At 41.1% G+C, this 22,423-nt stretch overlaps 1 protein-coding gene across 3 annotated transcripts in view; it reads left to right on the top strand.

The window, feature by feature from the left end:
- Positions 1-16,226, top strand: part of LOC116989395 (calcium homeostasis endoplasmic reticulum protein) — a 61,602-nt gene extending 45,376 nt beyond the window's left edge. For 2 of the 3 annotated variants that reach the window (XM_033046733.1, XM_033046736.1), the window contains 9 exons: positions 306-547; positions 3,104-3,237; positions 5,539-5,625; positions 7,334-7,420; positions 9,283-9,435; positions 10,040-10,153; positions 12,972-13,066; positions 13,454-13,639; positions 15,354-16,226. In XM_033046733.1, the coding sequence (XP_032902624.1) occupies positions 306-547; positions 3,104-3,237; positions 5,539-5,625; positions 7,334-7,420; positions 9,283-9,435; positions 10,040-10,153; positions 12,972-13,066; positions 13,454-13,639; positions 15,354-15,436 (1,181 nt within the window). In that variant the 3' untranslated portion in view covers positions 15,437-16,226. The remainder of the gene's footprint in view (positions 1-305; positions 548-3,103; positions 3,238-5,538; positions 5,626-7,333; positions 7,421-9,282; positions 9,436-10,039; positions 10,154-12,971; positions 13,067-13,453; positions 13,640-15,353) is intronic. The other variant, XM_033046735.1, reaches the window with a different exon arrangement.
- The last annotated feature ends 6,197 nt before the right edge of the window (positions 16,227-22,423 follow it).

The following is a 22,423-nucleotide window of genomic DNA, read 5'->3' as shown; positions in this document are numbered from 1 at the left end:
GGACAGTCCTGAATAAGGGAGGAGTTCAAATTAGATACAGAAGAAAGCAGAGCTGGGTTCTAAGGGGAGAATATTGCCTTGGTATGGTTCATATTTGCTTTGTGAACTATATGTGTGCTTCAAAAACAAATCTTTTTTAAGGTGCTGACAATATTATAATGTGGATATGAGATCTGTTTTGTAGCAATACGACCTTGTTGTTTACTATCAACCGAATTCTTAGTGATTTTTGCCAATCTACGTTAGAAAATGCGAACATTCCTTTGCAACATTTGACTTAAACACCTTCTTGCATATATTTCTAGACATGGGCCCCCCGCACCATCCTCCACACAGATTGCCTCCACCTGGCATGGGAGAACCACCTCCATGGGGTGGACCGCAGCATCAGGATTTTGGTGGTCCTCCCCCAGGTTTTAATGGACAGCCGCCACATATCCGACGTCAAGGGCCACCTCCACCTCAGATCACTCCTGATGACCCTAGTTTGGTGCCCAATGTGCCATATTTTGATCTCCCAGCTGGATTAATGGCACCTCTGGTGAAGGTAAGCCATTTGTTCTTCCATCTTTAGAATGATCTAACTGCACAAAATAATAATCACAAAATGCCTCACAGGAAGTATTTCAGTCAAACGTTAATGTAGATCTAAGGAGATTGTAAGGTTGTTTTTGTGCATGGTCTTAAAGGTAGGGTGAGGGAAAGGCAGAGAGTCTTTGAGCAAGAATTTAAAGGTTTAAGGCATTGTTGACTGAAACCATGTCGATCAGTGGTGGCATAAGTGAAGATATGTAAGTGGTCTGAGTTAGAGGAACACCAATTTCTTGTATGCTCATAGGGTTAAAAGATGCTTCAGTAGGGAGAGGTAAAACCAGGTAGGGATTTAAACATGGATCAAAATTTTAAATCGGAGATGTTGGTAGACCAGGAATTAAACCAGGTCAACATGAACAGTATTAATTTGTAATGGAATAAGAGAAGGGCTGCAGAATTGTGAGTAAACTTTAAGTAGATAGAGAACAGAAGATATTACTCCAATGATTCTATAGATTGGGGGAAAAAAGGCTTGTGTGAGAGTTTCAACAGCAGATGAATTGAGAGAAGGGCGGAATTGATTGATGTAGATAGAAATGACCGACATGGGCAAGGACTGGCTGTGGTATGCATAGGATCACCAATTGCTTAACTAATTTAACCTTTAGACTATATCTTAGATTTCAGTATCACTCTAATTTTTCTTCTAAAATTGCATTTAAGATCCTTAGCAACCACACAATGTTCCAAAGTGGTTTTCAAACAATGCAGTAACCTGCAATATTACCACTGATGAAGTGTAGATGGCTAATCAGTGAAACAGCAAGTTCCACAAACAGCAGTAAAATAAATAAGGGCGGCACGGTGGCGTAGCGGTAGAGCTACTGCCTTACAGCCCCAGAGACCCGGGTTCGATCCTGACTATGGGTGCTGTCTGTATGGAGTTTGTACGTTTTCCCTGCGTGGGTTTTCTCCGAGTTATTTGGTTTCTTTCCACTCTCCAAAGGCATATAGGTTTGTAGGTTAATTGGCTTCAATTTGTAAATGATCCCTTGTGTGTGCAGGATAGTGTCAATGTGTGGGGATTGCTGGTCGGCGCGGACTTGGTGGGCTGAAGGGCCTGTTTCCGTTCTGAATCTGTAGATGCTGGAAAATCGAAGGTAGACAAAAATGCTGGAGAAACTCAGCGGGTGAGGCAGCATCTATGGAGCGAAGGAACTAGGCAACGTTTCGCTTCGAGACCCTTCAGTCATGTTGGAATGGCAGTATTGGTCGAGATGTCTTGATCTCTTACATGATGTTGGAGATCTCTCCAAATGGTAACATGTACATTTTATATCAGGACAAACTAGGACTTCATTTGATCTCTCTTTAAAACACTTAGTACTTTCTTTACTGCATTCATGCTCGCCTGAATTATGTGTTCACTTCCCACAAATTAACCATGGACTGCTGGGCAAGTGATGAGGTTATAGATATTATTGTGTACTGAAATGTTGTTTAAATTCTGGGTTCAAATTATTATAATAAATCACACTAGACTCATTTTTGGTTTTGTGACACAGTGCAAAGTGTAAAATAATTCCTGCTCATGGCTGACTTTATAGTCAGAGTTGTATAGTATAGGAACAAGCCCTCAACCCACTGTGTCTATACCAACCATCACACCAATTTATACTAACCCAATTTCCTTGCATTAATTCCATATCCCTTTATGCCTTGCTCATTCAAATGTTTGTCATGATGTTTCCTAAATGTTTCCTGTTCCTGCCTCCATCACATCCTCAGGCAGCTCATTCCAGGTACCAACTACTCTTTTGTAAAATATAATGCCCTTCAGATCCTCAGTAAACATTCTCCCTCTCATCTTAAACATATGGTCTCTTATTTTACCTCCTATGGAAAATAGACACTAGCTTTCCAACCCTCTCATAATTGTATATACGTCAATCATGTCACCTCTCGGCCTCCTTCACTCCACTGCAAACAGTCCTAGTTTATATAATCTCGCCTGATAACCCAAGCCATCCAATCCAGGCAATGTCTGCGCGAATCTTTCTGTACTTTGTCAAAATAGCTTTCCCATAGTTCCCTGTCCTGAACTGCACACATTATTAAAAGAATTATGTCTGAAGAAGGGTTTCGGCCTGAAACGTTGCCTATTTCCTTCGCTCCATAGATGCTGCTGCACCCGCTAAGTTTCTCCAGCTTTTTTTTGTGTACCTTCGATTTTCAAGCATCTGCAGTTCCTTCTTAAACACATTATTAAAAGATGGATTATGATTTCCTCATTAAAAATTTGTTAGTGAGCTCCCATTTGTTTTTCTTTTGCTTTCTTTATTTAAAACAAAAATCATTCACGTGTGAAGCTGAGAAGCAACCTCATATATATATATATAATGTATATTATGTGTATATATATATATATATATATATATAATGAGAAAGAGAGAGAGATATATATATAAACACACACACACACACACACACACACATGCAATGACTAAACTGACTACAAGCGTGCAATTAACTTTGGATTGTCGATTACTTATCATTTGTTTTATAATAGTTAGAAGACTATGACTACAAGGCTCTGGAGCCTAAAGATATGCGCCTTCCACCTCCAATGCCACCTAATGAGAGGCTGCTTGCTGCAGTTGAGGCATTTTATAGTCCGCCATCTCATGACAGACCAAGAAATAGGTAGGCGTCTTGTAAAGCTTACATATCGTCATTGCCCTTCCGGCTCAGACTGGTAAGAAATGTTTACTATTATCGGTGATCATGCACTGGGTTCAGTAGAAGGGAAAACGCTATTAAAGCAGACCATTCTTCTCAAATGCGCCATATCAGTATTTATGATGTAAAGTAACTACCTCTTCACTGTCTTCATTCAGCATAACCTCTGTGCCTTTCTTGGCCAATTACTCTCATGCCATCATGTAAATATATCTTTTTTGATTTAACCTAATTTACTCTTTCCTCAGAGGTTTACAAATAAATCCTTGTATCTTAATATGCGTGAGTGTATTTCTGCAGAGAGTTTATTCTGTCTGTTTGGTTAGTTTATTCATCCTCACCCTCAGATGATGCATATTAATTTCCATCTTAAATGTCGTTTTTATCTTTTTTTTTGATAAATCACCCCAATTTCATTAACTACAGCCTGTTCCAATGTTACCCATAATTTACTCTGCTTCACATAATAATGTGCAAAAGTAGTATATGCCACAGTCTCTCAAAAATTCAGGACTTCAAGTGTCTTTCTAGCATTGTAGAAATTCAGTCACAGAAAGAGACCATTCTATCAATACTATTGCCACCTGCTCATTGTGTCATACTTTTTTTCTGAGCTCTGTTCCTCCCTTGATTAATTTTATTCCTCTTCATGTATATATTGTTTTTGTAAAGGGTGTGGATGATTCTCCTTCAAAAACTGTTTGTGACAATATTTTGCGTACTCTACTACAATTTATAAATCGGAATACCTTTTTACTAATTGCACAGTAGTTACTCAGATAGTAAGCACTTAGTAAATCCTCACATTTGCTCGTGCACAAAATCCTGTTTTTCTTGTACCAATTTTTTCCTTTCTGTGTAATGTCTTTTTTGGCTCCAACCAGTGTTTTACACTCATGCTCTAGTCTTTACTATACCTATTCAATACCATTGTATTATACTTGTTTTAGTGCTTCTCTACATAGGCGACCGCCGCTTTACATCTGCTCAGGTAGTGGAATTTAATGCGGAAGTTAATGTTGTAGCAAATGCGAACGTGGATATTTTCTTACATTTCTTTAAATTGCAGTAGAAAGGAAATGACCAAAGGAGTGAGATTAAATGGCTATATCTGAAAAAGAACTTCCACAGTGATAATGAGTCAAATGGATTCCTTTGTGCGACACAATTCTTTGAGCTACCTCATTAACTTTTCAGTACCTCCATCCAACAGAGAACTTTATTTGCACTGTTAAGAGTCTATTTCCATTCAGTTTTTATTTCTACAAATCATGCTTCACAATTAGGCTCATTACTCTGCTTTTGCAATTTGTTCACCCAGCCTTGTTCTGTGTCCATTCTCCTGCAGTTCATAGAGTCATACAGCGTAGAAACAGGCCCTTCGGCCCAACTTGCCCACGGTGACGAAACATGCCCATCTATATAGCGTGACAGAGGCCCTTTGGCTCTTGATTCTCTTACTCTGGACAAAAGACAGCGCGTTTACCCAATCTATTCCTCTCGTGCTTTTGAACACCTCTATAAGTTCACCCCCTCATCCTGCTGCGCCCCATGGAATAAAGTCCTAGCCTGCTCAACCTCTCCATATAGTTCAGACCCTTGAGTCCTGGCAACATTCTCGTAAATCTTCTCTGCACCCTTTCCAGCTTGACAACATCTTTCTATAACAGGGTGACCAAACCTGAACACAATTATCTAACTGTGGCCTCACCAACATCTTATATAACTGACTGATGAAGGCCAATGTGCCAAAAGCCTTTTTGTCCACCCTATCTACCTGTTTTAATTTCAAGGAACTATGCACGTGCACATAGATCCCTCTGCTCCACAACACTCCCTGGAGCCCTACCATTCATGGTGTAAGTCCTGCCCATGTTAAACTTCCCAAAATGCAACACCTCACATTTCCCTGTATTAAATTTCATCAACCATTCCCTCAGCCCAACTGATCAAGTTCCTGCTGCAATTGTTGACAACCATCTTCAGTATCTACAACACCACCCACTTTTGTGTAATCTGCAAACTTCCTAATCATGCCATGTAAGTTTTCATCCAAATCATTGATATAGAATGCAAAAGCAATGGGCAGCAGTGAACCCAAAGAGATACATTAGTCACAGGCCTCATCACAGTTTGCAGTATGTATCCCTCTGTGCCTTTTACAACTTGTTTACATGCAAGAAATGCAAAACTCCATTCTGTTGATTTCTGGATGGATGGTCGTTCAGTTGCCTGGACTGTGCTAAATTCTGGTTTCCATTGCAGTGAAGGCTGGGAGCAAAATGGACTCTATGAATTCTTCCGAGCCAAAATGCGAGCACGGAGAAAAAAGGGGCAAGATAAGAGAAACAGGCAAGTACTTGGAAGCAATAGGAGTGAAAGTGGAGATTGCTTTGAAAACCATTCGAAATATCAAATGTAAACAATTTTTTATATCTTGTAATTGCTAATAGTTGCATTATGTCAGTTGTATTGTGAGATGTTTTGGCTCTAATTGTAGCTGTTCCTGAACCTGGTGGTGTGGGATTTCAGGCTTCTATACCTCCACCCTGGGGGTAGCAGCATGACCCGGGTGGTGAGGATCTTTGATGATACTTGCTATCTTCTTGAGGCCCATACTTCACCTTTCTGCTCACCTTTTGTGATTGATGCATAAGATTACTTAGATTACTCTGTACTCACCTTTGGTAACCTCTCTCCATACAGGTAACAGTCTATCCTTTGTTTCCTATTACCAAACTGCACAATCTCCCCTTTTGACACTAACCTTAATTTGCCATGAGTTTGCCCACTCACTCAATCTATTTATATTGAGTCTAGATGCCCTCGTCACATCATGCCCTGTCATCTATTTTAGTGTCATTATCAAACTTTGATACCTTCATTGTTGAGAACAAGATATGACCATTTAATACCTCAGGACTGTTCCACTATTCAATAAAGTTATAGTTAATTTATGACTTAATTCTACATAGCTGCTGGTTTCTCGTTTCTCAACATATCTTTGATGAACAAAAATCTGCAAATCTCACATTTTAAATGAATGATTATCACATGTGATAGTGTTCCAAATTTTTGTTACCATTTGTATTTGAAACTGTTTCCTAACTTCTGAAAGGCTTACTGATTGTGGATTTCTCCACCAACAAAAATCATTTCTATCTACACTTAGTTCTCCCTTTTATCTGAAACTTCAATCGAGTCACTGCGTCTTTCTCCAAGGAATCCAAAACATGTCTTTGATATCTCTTCTTGAAGTTTAACCCTTGAAGTCAACATTCTTTGCTCCACTTTATCCAAGATCTAGAATTGCTCTTGGTGATCTAAATGTCGAACTACAGCTTTATAAACTGTGGCATAACATCTACTTGCTATAATAATGTCTGTAAAACAAAATCCAGTAACACTCTCAATATTTTTCTGTACCAGTCTGACATTGTAAGGATGTTCATGGTCCAAAGGTTCTGACCTCGCATTAGCTAATGTTATGAAATTCATTTGACCAATCACTTATTAATGTCTTGTGATTTAATGTTGATGTCTGTACAATGAATGTCACCTCTCGTGAAGTCAATGTGTTAAATATAAGGATTTCTATATCATGTGACTCACTTAAAATATGGTGAAGAATTTCATCCCTAACAAGTCCTTAAAGTATCCCATGTGTCTCATCCTTCCTAATTCCTTCCCATCAGCCCTACTCTATTGCTAGCTGCTCAGCCAATATTAGTCATGTCAACAAATTGCCACCAATTACATCAACTTCAGCTTTATTGAACGTGGTCATCAAATGTCTACCAGAAATTCATAAAAGTAATATCCTGAGATATTCCTCCTTTATTGTGCCTTGAAAAAGTCTAGAATTCCTGCAATATTTGTAATTAGTTCTTCTTCTTCCTGGCAGTTGTTGGCACAATCCTTAACTGATAATTAATTTTAAAGAAAGTCAGTTGTGGGAGCTCATGAAACAGATAGTAGAAAGATTTCTGAATTTGTGTAGCTGAGAGATATTCTAATTGACAAAATATGATTCTAATATCCCATATCTTCCGTGATGCAGAGGTCCGAACACAGCTACACCTGGAACGTTAAAACCAGGAGCCCGTTCAGAACCTCATGAACCTAGTGGACCTAAAGTGGAGAAACGGTTAGTGGAAACATGTTTATCTGAATATTTGCAACTACCACCAATATCTGCACCTGCGGCTGCAGTCTGCGTTTATCAAAGTCTGGACAAGACATTTATGACTGGGAACATTGTACACACAGTAATGAGGCTTTGGAATGCATGGCTCGACCTAATGAGTGAGATAGAAATCACATCAGGAATTGATTAGTAACTAGTTGAAAGGAAGCAGTCTAAAGAAACAAAAATGAATACATTCACTGTAAGACCATTGCAATTATGAAGGAAATACGGGCATGGGCAGATTGTGTCAATCAGCATGTTGAAGTTCACCTGTAATGATGTGTGATGGTGCAATGCCTCATAGCTGGCTGTGTATGCTTAAGCAGTTTTATTTTTATTTCTCCATAATTTTTCGCACCTTCTGTCCTGTTCCCACAACACCTATGGTTCTTTGACTGAAATCATGGTGCTATATTCCTGTCTGTATCTCACCCAATTTGCATTTCTTTATACATACGCCAGTGCAGTGTTGCTAGAATCTGACTGTTCATTGTCCATGCACACTAAACAGGGGTTAATGGGATGTTGTCTGGAGCTGAGTGTTTTTGTTGCTTCCCATCTCCCTCATCTTTACATTGAGGACAAATATCAACCTCCACAAAAATGGAAATGGGAGATAGATTTATGTGACTCCAGTAGTTAATACGTTGTGAATTCATTTGTCTCCTCCGATTAGAGGGAAATTCCATTGCTCACGTGGATATGATGTTAACAGTGCTGATGTGCATATTTGGGTTTTTTTCAGATATTTTAAATCATCTTTCAAATAAAGCACAGGAACTTGTGTTGAGGAAATAATGGGCCGACTGGGCTTGGATTCACTGGAATTTAGATGGATGAAAGAGGATCTTATAGAAACATAACATTCTTAAAGAATTGGACAGGCTAGATGCAGGAAAAATGTTTCTGATGTTGGGGGAGTCCAGAACCAGGGGTCACAGTTTAAGAATAAGAGGTAGGCCATTTAGGACTGAGATGAGGAAAAACGTCTTCACCTAGAGAGTTGTGAATCTGGAATTCTCTGCCACAGAAGGCAGTGGAGGCCAATTCACTGGATGTTTTCAAGAGAGAGTTAGATTTAGCTCTTAGGGCTAAAGGGATATGGGGGGTAAAACAGGAATGGGGTACTGATTTTAGATGATCAGCCATGATCATATTGAATGGTGGTGCTGGTTCGAAGGGCCAATTGGCCTATTTCTGCACCTATTTTTCTATGTTTCTATGCATGCACTTTCTGGTGGTTGTTTCTTATGAATTGTGGCCTGAATATCTAAGATGTTGACCAGAAACTTATTCATGTTTGAAATCCTTGCCAGAATCAGCAAGGTCTCTATAGAATTACCTGATGTGGTTTTAGTGAGATGTTGAAAAATGACAGCAGACAACTTGAAGGTACACAAAAATGCTGGAGAAACTCAGCGGGTGCAGCAGCATCTATGGAGCGAAGGAAATAGGCGACGTTTCGGGCCGAACCCCTTCTTCAGACTGATGGGGGGTGGGGGGGAGAAGGAAGGAAAAAGGGAGGAGGAGGAGCCCGAGGGCAGGGGGATGGGAGGAGACAACTCGAGGGTTAAGGAAGGGGAGGAGACAGCAAGGGCTAGCTAGATGTTTCGGGTCAGGACCCTTCTTAATCTGATAATGGGTCCTGACCCCGAAACATCACCTATCCATGTTCTCCAGAAATGCTGCCTGACCCGTGAGTTACTCCAGCGCTTTGTGTCTTACCCAGTTGTCTTGCTAGGTAGGGAATACAATCTCTGAGCTGTAATTCCATTTATATCACTAATTGAGACCTAAATTGGGTAATGTTTTTCATCCAGTGGACGATCGAAGTCCCGCAGTCGGTCACGGAGCAGACGTTCTTCCTCTGGCTCCAGTTCAAGATCTTCACGGTCTTCTGGCTCTTATTCCAGATCGAGATCGCAGTCTCGATCCCGCACGCGTTCTCATTCATATTCTGCTTCACGTTCCAGGTAAGAGCAAAGAAATTGCTTTCTAATTAAGGTGCCTTTTTCTTCCCTATTCTCATACAGGGTATTTAGCCACTATTGCTAATGTGTGTGTGGAAAACCTGCAGAAAAGCTCCAATAATCTTGCACCCTTGGGATAATGCAGGACTGGCGAAGTTTCTGGACAGTGGATAGGATTCCAATTAATATTTTGACTCACTTTTAATTTACTTTTTTTAATGTATTATCCAGTAGTGTAATACATTTTCAGTGAACCAGTCGAGTTTAAAGGGAAGGTGGGAAACAAAACCCAATGAGTTTAAATAGAGCGTGGGAATGCGGTCCCTGTGACTTTAAAGGGAGCATGGTAAATGGAGTTCCAGTCAGTTTAAAAGAAGCAAAAGCATGGTTTTCTGGAATTGTATAGGAAAGATGGGAATAGTATTCCAATGAGTTTAAAGGGAGGGTGGGGAAGGGTGCTGACTGAGTTTAATGGATGTGGAAAACATCACCCAGTAAGCCTGGTGCTGCACTAATCCCAATACATTGCTGTGAAGTATCATAAACTATGTTCAAATTTTAAATCTTAAATAATGGTGTCTACAGTCTCAATGCTTTCCTCTTTAAGTCGTAGCAGATCAGGCTCGTCTCGCAGTCAGTCGGGTTCAAGATCTCGCTCACGGTCACGATCGTTCTCACCGGGGAAGAGGCGGGTATCAAGGTCACGTAGCCAGACTCCACCGTAAGTATGTGTAATGATGTATGTTGTTTGACGCAAGACTTCTCGGTGATTAGCAATAAACCATGGAGAATGTAGGATATTCAGAACATTCTTTGAGTGATTAAGAAAGAGTGCGTTATTACAGCGGTCTGCATCTATGCTCGTGTTTCCTGTTCTGCACACGTGCTTTTGTGCAGTAACAAAATCATAGGCACAAACCATAGTAACAAGCATTTCCATGTAATCTGTGGCCTGTGATCACAAACATTTTGAACAAGGCTTTAATTTGTGAGAAAAATAAAGCTATTTGTTATTAAAATATTGGACAATGTGAGAATGGAGACTTCAAATGATCAAAATATTTTGTTTAAAAAAAACGAGTTTGCAACTGGTAAAGTCATCCCTCAAGTCCGGGCCAATATTTATCTCTCATCTATCATCCCCAGGGGACAGGTAGAGTCATTGTTTCATTGACTCCCATGGCTATCTGACTCCCATGGCTATCTGGACTACACTTCTTCCCACCCTACTCCCAATTCCTCCGTCTGCGCCGCATCTGCACCCACGATGAGGTGTTCCACACCAGGACATCAGAGATGTCCTCATTCTTCAAGGAATGGGGGTTCTCCTCTTCTACTATAGATGAGGATCTCACCAGGGTCTCTTCTATACCCCGTAACTCTGCTCTCACTCCCCACTCGTAACAAGGGCAGAGTCCCCCTTGTCCTCACCTTCCACCCTACCAGCCTTCACATACAACAAATAATCCTCCTACATTTTCGCCACCTCCAATGGGATCCCACCACCGGCCACATCTTCCCATCTCCTCCTCTGTCTGCTTTCCGAAGAGACCGCTCCCTCCGTAACTTTTCCCACACAAACCACCCCATCTCCTGGCATTTTCCTTTGCAACCGCAGGAAATGCTACACTTAGCGCTTTACCTCCCCCCTTGACTCCATTCAAGGACCCAAGTAGTCTTTCCAGATGCGGCAGAGGTTCACCTGCACCTCCTCCAACCTCATCTATTGCAACCGCTGCTCTGGGTGTCAGCTGCTCTACATCGGTGAGACCAATCGAAGGTTTGGCGATTGCATCGCCCAACATCTCTGCTCGGTTCGCATTAACCTACCTGATCTCCCGGTGGCTCAAGCACTTCAACTCCCCCTTCCATTCCGATTCCGACCTTTCTGTCCTGGGCTTCCTCCATGGCCAGAGTGAGGACCACCGTAAATTGGAGGAGCACCACCTCATATTTCGCAAAACTTGGACTTTAATTAATTTCTTAGTAGGGATATCTTGTGAAAGAGCACGAGGTTACGTGTTGATCTTCATGCTGATCACATTGCAATAAAGATAGCTGATTGCCCCTGTAGATCTTCAGTCCAAGATGTACGCTCCTTGTCACATCTGTAACCTTGAGTTATCGCCCGGGTATTATCATCCCCAGGTAGTCTGTCCAGTAGTGAAATCACGTGACACAGTTTGATCACAAGTACTTCACACTTGGGAGAAAATTATTGTGTTCAGTTGGTGTGTTCTTCTGTGTGGTTTCCTTTGCTTCTCATGATTCAAGATAATTCACTGTTCATAATCTATCGTCGACACATTGTCAAAAAATTCTTCCTGTTCCCTATTTCTACTTTTACAGGAAATGTTACTGTTTATTTAATACGCCAGTGACTTGTGTGGAGTGAGGCACCCATCTTATGTAGAAACATTGAAAAATAGGTGCAGGAGTAGGCCATTTGACCCTTCGAGCCAGCACCGCCATTCAATATGATCATGGCTGATCATCTAAAATCAGTACCCCGTTCCTGCTTTTTCCCCCATATCCTTTGATTTCTTTAGCCCTAAGAGCCAAATCTAACTCTCTCTTGAAACCATCCAGTGAATGGCCTCCACTGTCTTCTGTGGCAGAGAATTCTACCGATTCACAACTCTCTAGGTGAAAAAAAAAAAGTCCTAATCTCAGTCTTAAATGTCCTACCCCTTATTCTTAAACTGTGACCCCTGGTTCTAGACTACCCTGACATCAGGAACATTTTTCCTGCATCTAGCCTGTCCAATTCCTTAAGAATTTTATATGTTTCTATAAAATACCCTCTCATCCTTCTAAATTCCAGTGAATACAAGCCCAGTCGACCCATGCTTTCAGCATATGTCAGTCCCGCCATCCCTGGAATTAACCTGGTGAACCTACGCTGCACTCCCTCAATAGCAATAATGTCCTTCCTTAACTTAGGAGACCAAAATTGCACACAATACTCCAGGTGCGGACTCACCAGGGCCCTGTACAACTGCAGTAGGACCTCCTTGTTTCTAAACTCAAATCCTCTCGCAGTGAAGGCCATTAGCTTTCTTCACTGCCTGCTGTACCCGCATGCTTACTTTCCGTGACTGATGTACAAGCACACCCAGGTCTCATTGCACCTCCCCTTTTCCTGATCTGACACCATTCAAATAATAATCTGCCTTCCTGTTCTTGCCACCAAAGTGTATAACTAAAGTGCTGGCTTAAAATACTGCACTGTTCATCAGTTATGTGAGGTACTCTGTTACTTGAATTTACACTTCCCATTCACTCGAAATCAATACATTTTTAGGTAGAAATCTGTCCAAACATGTCCCATCACATATCTTGTGCATTGTGCTTTCATCCAAAATTCTCTGATATCTACTTCTGGTGTGATTCTTGGTGACTTGGTCTCAGATTATTCGGGGAACCAGCCATGTGCCTTTGTTCACAAGTAAAAAGTGCTTTAGCATCTTTCTAGCTCTTGTCGTATACGAGTTGTAAACTGTGCATTTGGATTAATTTATTGATGTGTTCTCTTGTAGAACCACCACTGGACTTGGCAGTGATTCTGCCTCTCTCACGCCTGATTACAGACTGGGAGAGGAAAACAAAGGCCATCAGCTGTTAATGAAGATGGGTATGGTTGACTCTGCTTTCAATTATGAATTCCCCAGTAATTCTATTTAGGGGCCAGAGGTTCCCATGTTATTACTTCTGAACTGGAAAGTTAATTTCTGGTAAGCTAAACTAGGGTGCTCCAAAAAGTCGGATAACAATGTAAGTCAGCAATTAGACACTGTAAAGTTTTTTTTTAAAATACATTTTTGAGTATTTAGACCTTGAATCACCCACTTTAAATTTGCTTTGAGATTTATATGATAAATTAAAATGGCAAACTGTGCTTGATGAGAAATACAATGCAAAATAAACCACCAGATAATTGAAGTCACTAGAACTAAAATGCATGTGAACGTACAAGTGCTCCATACTTGAGAGTCATTAGATTATGTTTGGTCTTTTCCAGGTTGGAGTGGATCAGGAGGACTTGGAGCAAAGGAGCAAGGTATCCAGGACCCAATTAAAGGAGGAGAAATCCGTGATAAGTGGGACCAGTATAAAGGAGTAGGGGTCCCACTCGACGATCCGTATGAGAATTATCGAAGAAATAAGAGCTACTCCTTCATAGCTCGGATGAAAGCAAGAGATGAAAGTAAGTGGGATCAGTGAATTGAGTCCCACGTTTGTGACTGAGCTGCCGCTTGTGCTACTGTCAACTTTGGGGGATATTGTATCCAAAACTCTGCTGCTCTTGCCTGAACCATCCACGAATATCGTTCATTGACACCTCTGAACATTCATTGGCTCTAAATTAAGCAATGCCTTTATTTTATAATTTCCACCTTTGTTTTCAAAGATATGTCAATGGCCTCACAACTCCCTGATTTTGTAATCGCCTGCAGCCTACAATCTATCTGTGCTTCTCATTTTTTGGCCTATTTATTGTCCATAATTTAATAACATCACCATTGGAAACCATGTCTCAACTGCTACAGCCAGGGATCCTTTGTCTACTCTCTGTCTTCCTTCATGCTACATTTTTGTCCAAGCTTTTGTTTATCTTCTTAGTTCTCTGTTAAATTTTGATGAATACACCAATGTTGGATATTAATTTGTTTAGAGACACAACATGCAAAATATAAATACAGGCTGATGCTTTGTTTAGTGCATCATTTGTAAATTTTGATGAATCTTTGTTTCAAGTGACATGTCCTCATATCTCTTAATATCCTCTACAGCACGAGCTGTCCGATGTGATGCTTTCTTTACCTAGCAAGCCCCCATATTCAAAGAGTCTGGTAGAAACAAGGAACTGCAGATGCGAGTTTACAAAAGACGCAAAGTGCTGAAATAACTCAGCGGGTCTGCAGCATCTCCGGAGAACATAAATCCTGACCTAAAACCTCACCTATCCATATTCTACAGAAATGCTGCCTGACCTGCTGAGTTCGTCCAGCCCTTTGTGTCTTCAAACAGTATGATGTTTGATTAGAAGCTGCGCTTTATGGTCCTGATGTTTGAGTCTGGTCTTCTCTGGTCCTGAATGAGCAGAAGAAAACTGATGACTTAGCTATCCACTCTCGAATGCCTTCATCATCATCATCATCCACTCTTGAATGCCTTCATCATCATCATACTAAGTTCCTGCAGTAAGAATGGGACTTGTAAGAAATATGACTGTTTCCTACTCTTGGGAATTCATCCGGTTTGATGTCCAATTTGAATTGGGGTGCCTACTGTTGTAGACAAATTGGGGTTGGCCAATGGTTTCACTTGAACTTTACCAGTTACTTTTCAACATAATTCTCATTTTATCCACTCTCACTTATTTACTGATGTGTTTAGTGATAATATTGTGGAGATTCTTTGTTATTAATTACATTACATATTGTGTTTCCTGTCAACAGAAACTAATGTAATTTGACCCATCTAGTTGATGGCGGCTCTGAATGCTCATTTCCCTGCATCCTACTCACACACGTTGCCATTGATATTCCCAATTTCCCCAATCACTTGCGTCAAGGGTAGTTTACCTCTTTGGGAAGTGGGAGGAATCCGGAGCACCCAGAGGAACCACATTTGGTCACAGGGAGAAGGTACAAACTCCCCAAAGACAGCACCAGGGGGTAAAGATCAAACTTGGTTCACTGGAACTGTGGTACTAACTACAGTGCTTCTGTGCCACTCTGTTACATGTTTATAAAATTAGCTTATGGGTTATGAGCTAATTCAAAAAAAACGTATTGGGAGTATTCTTTTGCCTTTTGTGACAGCATAAGATTTTTAACCTATTTTCAAATAAGAATTTATCACATACCATTTATAAAGCCATTGTTGGGAATTTAATATTTGCATTATTTTTCCATGTCACTGCAGTGAAGAAGGAGATTCAGGAGCAGCCGCCGCCGGAGTGAAGTCTGCAAGAGAAGACAAAGCTGTTCTGCTTTAGATGGTGGCATCACACCTATAAACTCAATAAGGACATAAACACCCAAGCTGGACTGATTGATCACAGGGCTGGGGTTTAGGGGTGGGGACGGGGTAGGGCCTTTCATGCTTGATGGGCTGAGACAGGAGCAAAGGACTAGATTCCTAAAGAATCTCATTGTAGATCTGAATATACTCCCTTTCAATTGCATTACCTGCTTAACAATGATGTGTTTTTCCCTGTTTTTTTTTTTAAGTGAAGCAGTGTGAAATTGTGAGCATCAGTGATAGGATGAGAATTTTTATACTGACGAATTGTAATGTTTATGTTGGCCTAAAATGGGACACCTTGATAGTGTCCTCTGTGATGTTCAAAGGAAAGACTCTGAACTCTTGAAGTGTTTTCACATGCCCTTTTGTGTTCAGTTACAGGGAGTTGTATCTGAATTGTTAATAGTCTCTTGTTTGATCATCATCTAGATTAGACATGATGTAATAACTTCTGTGGATCATTTTAATATTTTCACCGGAACTGCAGAAGTTTCTCGATTGGTAATTTCTTCGTAATTAAACACATTCTGTTTATTGTGCACACTTGCATTTTGCGTTTGATGCTGAGGAATATTTTATCCAAACTGATAACGCAGCTTATAGTGAAGCCCACCTCAAACAAACTAATTTGTATGACAGGAGGATGATGAATTTACAGAACTTGCCTTTATGTAACGGAACAATGCAGCACAGCAACAGGCCCTTTGAAGGATGCCAGCGTCAAACTCGATGCTGTATTAAACTAATTCCTTCTGCCTGCACATGATCCTATTCCTTGCATATTCATGGGCTTATATAAAAGCCTCTTCAACACCACTGGAGTATCCACCACCACCCAGGAAAAGCATTCCAGGCATCCACCACTCTCCGTGTGCAAAACCTGCCTTACACAGGACCTTTAAACTTTCACGACCTTAAGGCTATACCTTCTTGTCTTTCCACCCTGGGTGAAAAAGGTTCTGACTGTCTATGCTTTTCATAATTGTATAATCTTCTATCAGGTCTCCCCTCAGCTTCACCCAGAGAAAATAATCCAAGTCAGTGCAACCTCCCCTTAAAGCAAATACCCTCTAATCCAGGCAGCATCCTGGGAAACCAATTCTATATCCTCCCCAAAGCCTCCACATCCTTTTTTTAATGGGGCAACCAGAAAGCACACAATATTCAAAATGCGGCTTAATCAGGTTTAATAAATCTGCAACGTGATTTCCTGACTCGTATACTCAATGCCCCGACTGATGAACGTAAGCAAGCCATAAGGCTTCTTTACAAATCTATCTGTTTGTGCTGCTTTCAGGGAGCTATAGACTTCACCACTAACCGCAACTTCACCAATGTTCATGTTTTCCTGCAGTAAATTCATTTCTAAAATCTTTCAACGTCCAATTTTTGAATGTTTTGAAGAGGTGGCTTGTTTGTGGATGTGTGGGCTACACATTAATTCCAGTACATTGTGTTATACAAATGTATAAATATTAGCTAGTTTAGTATGCAGTTGAGATCCTGTTTAGAACATTAGGGATGTCATAAGACCCTTGAACAGTTGAAGAGCCTAATTACAACAGAACTAAATATTGACCAGGACAAGTGATGGGTGTGTTCAGCTGCCCTTGTCTGGGAATCAATACTGTAGAATTGAGTAGTTCAGTCCACCTGGTTCTTGTAGCCTCTTCACTCCACATGCCATATCATTCTGTTTACCTTTGTGTTTTGATCAAGCCTTATTTTAAACATATTTGTAACATTTAGTTTGGCTGATTTCCTTATTAGTGACTTTCACATAAAACCATCTTGGGTTCCGGAGAGTTCTGTCAAAAACTGCGTATACTTCGCGATCACAAATCACCTTGAAAGAGAGGCATGGTGTGGTCTGTACAGTGGCATTCTTGAGTTTGAAGCCAACTCAATATTTGGAATATCATTAAATGAGCTCTTAATCATTCAGCCTGACATTGGCATTGCGAGGGGATGAGTTTAGACATCATTACAGCAGGGAGAGGAGGCTGGGATAATCATCCGTATCACATTCTCATCCACCTGATTGGATGTTCCAATTTGAGCCAGTTGAAATCCACAATTAATCCCTGAATATATACATGATGGGTCTCTGTCCCAAACATTATGGAGGGCACTCTATTAACCAAAGATAATTCATGAACATAACATTAGTTGTTGTGGTTTGAAATTGTTCTGAAGAATTTGGGTGGGTCCTTGAGGGAATGTGCTCTCTTGAAAGGTGCTTTGAATCTAAAGGTCGACCGATTTGGACACTGACCAGACTCTTGAGACACCTGGGTTGTTCTGTAGTCCCACCGTGATGCAAACGTCTGACTTCCCTTAAGGGTTTTAGAACTTTTATAGCTCTTATCAATGGGATGGGAAAGCTAGCCTTAATTAGACTGGTGAATTTTAAATGACTACAGGTAATCACAAAGCAATGTATTGCCAGTGGGGTTATAAAATGTGGATTTTAGCCAGTATCCATGTTTTGTGAGGTGAACAACAGTAAAGTGAACTGTCATTCCATTGTAACTATTTGTATGTTGAAGTCTGCAGCCATGGTGCTGACAGCAAATGTATTTTCCTCTTGCTCTGAAGATACGGCAGACTTGAGAGGAGCCATTCCTTTGATAATTGAAGGTAATTAAACCTCAACCCCGAGTTTTCAGGGCTACATATAAATGGTACCATCTATTGTGCGCCTGCTGTGAATTAAAAGCTTATTAAAAGATTCCTCCAATTTGGCTAGACTATTGGGAGATCATTAAAGTATGACTCGCCATTTTGGGAGGAGTGAGTTTGGCATTGGAGGCTAAACCTCCAGCAAGCAGTTGATGGAACCGTGCTAATCTGGATTTTGGCATTGACAATGGACTGATTTGTACACATCAACAGTATTAAATGTATGAGTGTTCATGAGCCACAACATCTGAAGAGTCTCGACCCGAAACATCACCCATTCCTTCTCTCCAGAGATGCTGCCTATCCCACTGAGTTACTCCAGCTTTTTGTGTCTACATCAATATTTCCGGTGATTGTCAACAAGGCTCAGTGAGTCTAGGAAATGGATGAAATACTGAATCTCAACAGTTCGACAACACGCGTCTATGCAGGAGTATCTGCTGCTGCCCCAGCCTCCAGGTAATGGGTTATTCATTGCCATCAAGAGGGTCTCATCTTCTCCCACTATTGTGGACAGAAGCACAGTAACTTGAAATTAAGATCTGTTTACAGGTTGAATAATTTTTCAAAGCTGGAAATGTGTGCTTTTGTATAGAAATGATTGCCAGCTTTTCTCTGTGATTTTACTGTTTGAAAGTAAAGTTTAAAGTTAGCCTATGATTTGTATTCCAGAAGATTAGTGTCAGTCATCTCCATTCATATTGTGAAGGTGCAGTAAAGAATATCTCACCAAACATTCCTATCAGATTAACTATTGTGTTAATACATTTTAGTTCTGTGTAATTTAACTATATTTAAAATCGTATTGTATTACATTGGTATATAATTAGGACATTTAATATTTCAAAAGGGCAAAACGTGGTGGGCAGCCCATTTGATCTCTTATGATTAAGAGATGGCAACTAAATCTGATATGCTACATCATTCACTCAAATGAAGAACTATGTACAAAAAATCCCAATATATTCCGATCATTTACCATCCCGAGAATTATCAATGGTGTTATGAAGCAGCACTTACCAATAACTTATTCACCAATGCTCGGTTGGGTTGTACCATTAAAAAAACATGGTTGAGTGTGGACAAAACAGTCAAATTCCAGAGACAAGACTGACTCCTCAACATCCTCAAGAAAAACTGATTTTAAAACAAAGTCAATAAATGTCAGACAGAAAGCAAATTCTATTGCCTGGACGTTTTGCTAACTCAAAGGAAGATGGGTATTACTGTTCGAGGCTTCTAAGTTATCTTGGCCTCGGGATATTGCACTTATTTTATCGTCAGTGTCCTAGGTCTGGCCATCTTCAGTTGGTTCTTTGAAGATCTTCCTTCCATCACAAATCAAAAGAAGTAATGTGTGCAAATAATTGCATAGCCTTCAGTTTTATTTGCAGCTTCTCAAATCTGGAAGGCATTTGTGATCAGGCTGAACATGGACATATAACAATTGTGATGGCCAATGACTCCAACAGGAGACAATTCAACTTGCTATCGTCAAATATCAGCAGCAGAACAATAGACAATAGGTGCAGGAGTAGGCCATACGCCCTTCAAGCCAACACCGCCATTCAATGTGATCATGGCTGATCATCCACAATCAGTACCCCGTTCCTGCCTTCTCCCCATATCCCGACTCCGCTATCTTTAAGAGCCCTATCTAGCTCTCTTGAAAGTTTCCAGAGAATCGACCTCCACTGAGGCAAAGAATTCCACAGACTCACAACCCTCTGTGTGGAAAAAGTGTTTACTCATCTCTGTTCTAAACGGCTTAGCCCTTATTCTTAAACTGTGGCCCCTGGTTCTGGATTCACCCAACATTGGGAACATGTTTCCTGCAATATTGAATCCCACACTTTGTATAATTGTCATTCAAGCTTCTTTACCTCATTTAGAAAATTTACAATGTTACAGTTTGGACCAAACCACTGGCTCTTATTCCAGATCTGGAAACTGCACAGACATTTTTTGTGATTTCTGGAGTGTGTCATTCCCCACTGATGGTTGGCCACCAGTTTCAGGGTTCTGCAGTGTCGGGCAGCAGGTCATCACATCGAACTGCAACTGAAGTTTAAAAAAAAAAATTGTACATTGTACATTTTAAAGATTGTGGAATAATGATATGGAATTAGGATAGAGGCTATAACATAAATGTTTAAATTATTTTCTTATAATTCTTCTTCGGGGGACACAAGATGCAGATGCTGGAATCTTGAGCAATGAAAAAAACTATTTGCTAGAGGAACTCATTAGGTCAGGCAGTGTTTGTTAAGAGAAATGGCAGATCGAGTAATACAGTGTGGAAACAGGCCCTTCGGCCCAACTTGCCCACGCTGGCCAATATGTCCCAGCTGCAACAGTACCACCTGCCTGATGTTTTTCATCAGGACCTTTCTTCAGACGGGGTAAAGGAGAGAAAGCATATGGAGGTGATGGGAAAAGGTGGAGTAAGAGGTGGAAGTGATAGGTGGATCCAGGTAAGGAGGCTTGATTGGCAGATGTGTCAGGTGAGGAAGAGGGGTGGGGATAATGATCAAGGCTGGAGGGGAAAAGTGGTGAAGGTGGAAAGACAAAGGGTGTAAATGGTGGATTGTAATGAGAAAATAAGGTGGAGAATGAAATGTCAAGAGTGTCATATGTCCTGGACGGGTCAATGAAATTCTTACTTGCTGCAGCACAACAGAATATGTGAATATGTAAACATTGTATATAACAGGGAAAAAAAAGAAAAAGTTCAATAAATACAAATATAGTGCAAATAACAAATAATAATATAGTCTTTTGCAGTTCAGAGCTCAGAGCTTATTTGTTGTGTTTAATAGCCTGATGGCTATGGGGAAGAAGCTGTTCCTGAACCTGGACGTTACAGTTTTCAGACTCCTGTACCTTCTTCCTGATGGCAATGGTGAGATGAGTGAGTGGCCAGGATTGTGTGGGTCCTTGATGATTTTGGCTGCCTTTTGAGGCAGCGACTACGATAGATCCCTTCGACGGTGGGGAGGTCAAAGCCGGTGATGGACTGGGCAGTGGTCACAACTTTTTGTAGTATTTTTCGCTTCTGGACGTTCAAGTTGCCGAACCAGGCCACGACGCAACCTGTCAGAATGCTCTCTTCCGTGCACCAAATGAAATGTGGGACCTGAGGGAAGAATGATAGGTCGAAGGGAACATGGGGGGAGGAAATAGGAAAGTTCTTTCCTATATCCTCCAACCCAGTTTGTTTCCCTGTTCATCTTCCAACACAATTCCTTTTCCTGTCTCCACCCACTCATCACCCACATCTCCCTACTCCAGCCACCCCACCGTTTAACCAACCATTTCCCCCCCCCCCCCCCATTCCCTTCTACCCATCATCCTCCCTTTGGTTCTACATTTCACAACCCACCTGGATACTCCTATTGTCAGCTTTTGCGCACTCCTTTTTCGGACCTCATTCTCCCACCCACCTTTCCCTCTCCATCGATCTGAAGAAGGGTCTCGACCCAAAACATTGCCCATTTCCCTCCACAGACGCTGCCTGGCCTTCTGGGTTTCTCCAGCAGTGTTTTCTGTTCTTGTTTTGAGGAATCTGCCAGCATTTATGGGCCTTCCTTTGCTGTTCTTTACCCCAGCTCTGGAATAATGTTAGCAGCTATATTTATGTACTGTTTTAACAAACTGATGAATGGCCACCTTGTACCCCGACAATCCTGGCGATAGTATCCCCAAAGTCCTGCTGGGAAGAGAGTGCCAGGAGGAAAATGAATACATGATGCATTTCCACGTCAAGATAGCGGGCAACTTGCAGGTGAACCTGTAAATCTCTTGACCCATTTGCCCATGTATTGATGAGGAGTGTGGGTTTGATGGGTGCAGGAGTAGTCTGGCTGAGTAATGCTGCACATGTTGCCCCAGCCCTTCCCCTCTCCATCAATTTGAAGAGTCCTGACCCAAAACATTTAGGCCACCGAGCCTTCATGGTCGAGGGGGTATGTGTTTAGGGTGGTGGGTAGGATGGCAATCAAGTGGGCTGCTTTGTGCAGGATGGTGTCAAACTTCTTGAGTGTTGTTGGAGCATCACTTTTTAGTGTTAGGATGGTGGAGTCTTTCGTTAGTCGGGAGGTGGGTCATACCCAGCCCCGCCTGATCTTGTAGTCATGGTATTTATATCGCTGATCCAGTTGAGTTTCTGTCATCAGTGACTCCCAGGACATTGAACGGAGGATCAAATAGAACAAGTTGTCCAACAACTTTAGGCTGTGCACGCCACACGAAAGAAGAAGGTGGTAGAGGACTGGGG

The sequence above is a fragment of the Amblyraja radiata genome, chromosome 29 (genome assembly GCF_010909765.2).
Source record: "Amblyraja radiata isolate CabotCenter1 chromosome 29, sAmbRad1.1.pri, whole genome shotgun sequence".
In the NCBI taxonomy this organism is placed as follows: Eukaryota; Metazoa; Chordata; class Chondrichthyes; order Rajiformes; family Rajidae; genus Amblyraja; species Amblyraja radiata.
Note: the sequence above shows the minus strand (reverse complement) of the source record. Positions and strands in the feature narration are given on the sequence as shown.